Source organism: Cyprinodon variegatus, unplaced genomic scaffold (assembly GCF_000732505.1).
Source record: "Cyprinodon variegatus isolate N-32 unplaced genomic scaffold, C_variegatus-1.0 Scaffold95, whole genome shotgun sequence".
In the NCBI taxonomy this organism is placed as follows: domain Eukaryota; kingdom Metazoa; phylum Chordata; class Actinopteri; order Cyprinodontiformes; family Cyprinodontidae; genus Cyprinodon; species Cyprinodon variegatus.
Window position 1 is genome coordinate 441,049 of NW_015150548.1, and position 3,271 is coordinate 444,319.

The 3,271-nt window shown below is 39.8% G+C and overlaps 1 protein-coding gene across 1 annotated transcript in view; it reads right to left on the reverse strand.

The window, feature by feature from the left end:
- The window catches only part of stk11ip (serine/threonine kinase 11 interacting protein), a 49,439-nt gene that overhangs the window by 33,958 nt on the left and 12,210 nt on the right, over window positions 1-3,271 (reverse strand). Inside the window, exons 11-12 of the mRNA XM_015373960.1 lie at window positions 2,572-2,682; window positions 2,075-2,312 (exon numbers count right to left, since the gene is read on the reverse strand). Of these exons, the coding sequence (XP_015229446.1) occupies window positions 2,075-2,312; window positions 2,572-2,682 (349 nt within the window). The remainder of the gene's footprint in view (window positions 1-2,074; window positions 2,313-2,571; window positions 2,683-3,271) is intronic.

The window sequence follows — 3,271 nt, forward strand, 5'->3', positions numbered from 1 at the left end:
GGTCCCCCCAGAGCAGCTGGAGGAGGTGTGTGTTGATCGGGAAGTCTGGGCATCTCTGCGTAGACTCCTGCCTCCGTGACCCGGCACCGGATAATGCGGAAGAAAATAGATGGATGGCACTTAAGGCTAACTACGTTTTGTGTTTAGATGTGTCTTTATCATAGATTAAGTAAATTACAGGGGCATCATGTCTTTTTTTTTAAATGTATTTGTTGTTTGTTTTTTAATTTAACATAGAAAGTACTCACTACATTTTGTGTTTAGTTATGTCTCTTACTGACAGACTCATTGTTACATTTTTACGGAAGAGGATTAGGGCCACTGAAAAAAAAAAAGTTAACTGATTTTTGAATTTTATTTCAGTTTAGTATGGAAAAAAAGTCAGAATTCTGACTTTTTTCCCATAATTTAAATTTAAAAATCAGTTAACTTTTTCTTTTTTTCTTTTTTCCACTGGCCCTAATCCTCTTCCGTACATTTTTTCTTTTGGACTTCATGATTTTTTTTTTTCCTTTATAGAAAGTACTTGCGGCCTACTTTTTTCCTCAGAGTTCTGACTTTAATTTAAGAATTCTGACTTTTTTTATTGTCAGAATTCAGTCAGACTTCAAAGTCAGAATTCTGACTTTTTTCCTCAGAATTCTGACTTTAATTTAAGAATTCAGACTTTTTTACTGTCAGAATTCAGTCAGACTTCTGAGATTAAAGTCAGAATTCTGACATTTAAAGTCAGAATTCAGACTTTTTTTCCATACTAAACTGAAATAAAATTTAAAAATCAGTTAACTTAATTTTTTCCACTGGCCCTAATGCTCTTCCGTACATTTTTCCTTTTGGACTTCATGTGTTTATAGAAAGTACTTGCGGCCTACTTTTTTCTGAGAATTCTGACTTTAATTTAAGAATTCTGACTTTCTTTTTCGTCAGAATTCAGTCAGAATTCAGAGATTAAAGTCAGATTCTGAGACAAAAGTCAGAATTCTGAGATTAAAGTCTGACTTTTTTCCCATACTAAACTGAAATATATGTATTTTTTTTCTCCACTGGCCCTAATCATCTTCCGTTCATTTTTCCTTTCTGGATGTTTTTTTCGTCATAGAAAGTACTTGCAGCCTATTGTTTGTTGAGACACGTACATTGCTAACATTACATTTTCTCCTTTGTTTCTTTCTTGTAGAAAGTGCTCTAAATCCTGCGATTAGCTGCTTTGTTTGTTTTTTTTTGTAAAATAATGTCAATGAGTAAAGCTATGGCCACCTTCAAATATGTGTATTATGTTATGTTTTGTTTCATAGAACTGGAAAGCATCTTCACCTTAAGGTGAAAATACGTTTCCTAGCAGCAGGCGTGTTCAGGTCAGATTTGTGGGAATAAAAGAGCTATTTGTCAGCGGTTTTTCAGGGTGCCAAGGTTAAACGCACCAACAAAGGACCAAGGTGTAGAGAAATCCTCCTAACTTGTCGAACACAGCCTGCACACACGATCTGTGCATGCCCAGGCGTGCCTCACAGCAGGGTTCGGTCAAACCACAGCTGCTGGAGCTCAAGGGATTTATCAGTCTCTGACTGATTACAGAGGTGGGAACGCGGCTGCAAGAGGCAGCCTGAGAAAATGAGAAAGCGATAAGGTCTTGGATGCTTCGCTCAGAGGCGTCAAACATTATTTTTGTTTTGGGTAACTATTTAACCTCAGGCAGATCAGTAATAGACGGCTGACAGATGTTCTGCTGCTTGCCGGGTGTGTGTCCTTGTCTACAGTGTTATCTCTTAGCTGTAACCACAAAGCCTGCAGTCAGGGTTTTGAACAAAACATTAAGCCGGATAGAAAAAGTCTCAGATTCCAACATAACCTCCAGCAATTACAAGTTTATTGGAAAAGAAAAGATAATTTCTCGTATTGTAACATCTTTAGCAATCACTTTTTACAAGACCAATGAATAACTGTTTGGATCTTCTCAGTGGGAACATGATAAATCGAAAGTCGGAAATAAAGGAACATGTTTGGTGAAGCGAATCAGGGAGATTTCTCTAATCGTTAAGTATAAAGGCGTAAATGATTGACATGAGCATCTCACCTGTGCCGCCATGATTGGAGGAATCTGCCTCCGTTTGCTCCTCCCAGTACTGTCCTTCAGCAGCACCCCCTCTACTCCTGCCTCTTCCTCCTCCTGTGTCCTCTTCCTCATCCGTCGCCATATTTGAGGTGAACTCTGACCTGCAGCGAAGGCACTGGAGACGAACGCAGTTGGGGATGAGTTCAGAATGGCGCCGCTGGTTCTCCTCCACCACGACAGATAAGATGTCATTTAAAACCTGCAAAGGAAACAACAGGCCTCATCATTGATGACTGTACGATGGTCTGCCTGCACACTATGACCTGGTCCTTTGGTTTAATACCCATAGTTTTAGGTTTTATTTTATATTAAGGTTGTATGTAAGTTTTGGTCATTAAGGGAATGTCTGCATGAAAAAGAGGGAGATAAGATGGTGGAGGTGATTCTGATGGAGGCTCAGGAAACTCTTTTCAGGAAGGAGTGTTCCAGGCAGAAGGATTTTAAGGTCATGTGTTAACCTGAGCTGCCTGCTGAGGGTCATCATCAAGAAGGACGAAGCGTCTACAACGTTTTTCCTTAACGATGTAGTTGAAATGCAGCTCCAAGGCCGGAAATAGAACCTCAGTATCCTGAAGAATAAAAGCACACCTGATCAATGATTCTGATTGAAACCAAAAAAAGAAAAAGCAATTTTATAAGTAAGTAAATAAGTAAGTACAGAAGGAAGGAAGGAAGGAAGGAAGGAATGAAGGAAGGAAGGAAGGAAGGAAGGAAGGAAGGAAGGAAGGAAGGAAGGAAGGAAACTAAATAGGAAAGTAGGAAGCAAGGAAGGAAGCAAGGAAGAAAGGAAGGACAGAAGGAAGGAGCAAGCAAGGAAGGAAGGAGCTAAGGTAGGAAGGAAGGAGTGAAGGAAGGAAGGAGCAAGCAAGGAAGTAAGAAAAGAAGGAAGGAAGGAAGAAACAAGGAAAGAAGGAAGGAAGGAAGGAAGGAAGGAAGGAAGGAATCTAAATACAAAAGTAGGAAGCAAGAGAGGTATGAAGGAAACTAAATAGGAAAGTAGGAAGGAAGCTAGGAAGGAAGGAAGCAAGGGAGGAAGGAAGGAGCGAAGGTAGGAAGGAAGGAGTGAAGGAAGGAAGAAGCAAGCAATGAAGTAAGAAAGGAAGGAAGAAGCAAAGAAGGAAGGAAGGAAGAAGCAAGGAAAGAAGGAAGGAAGGAAGA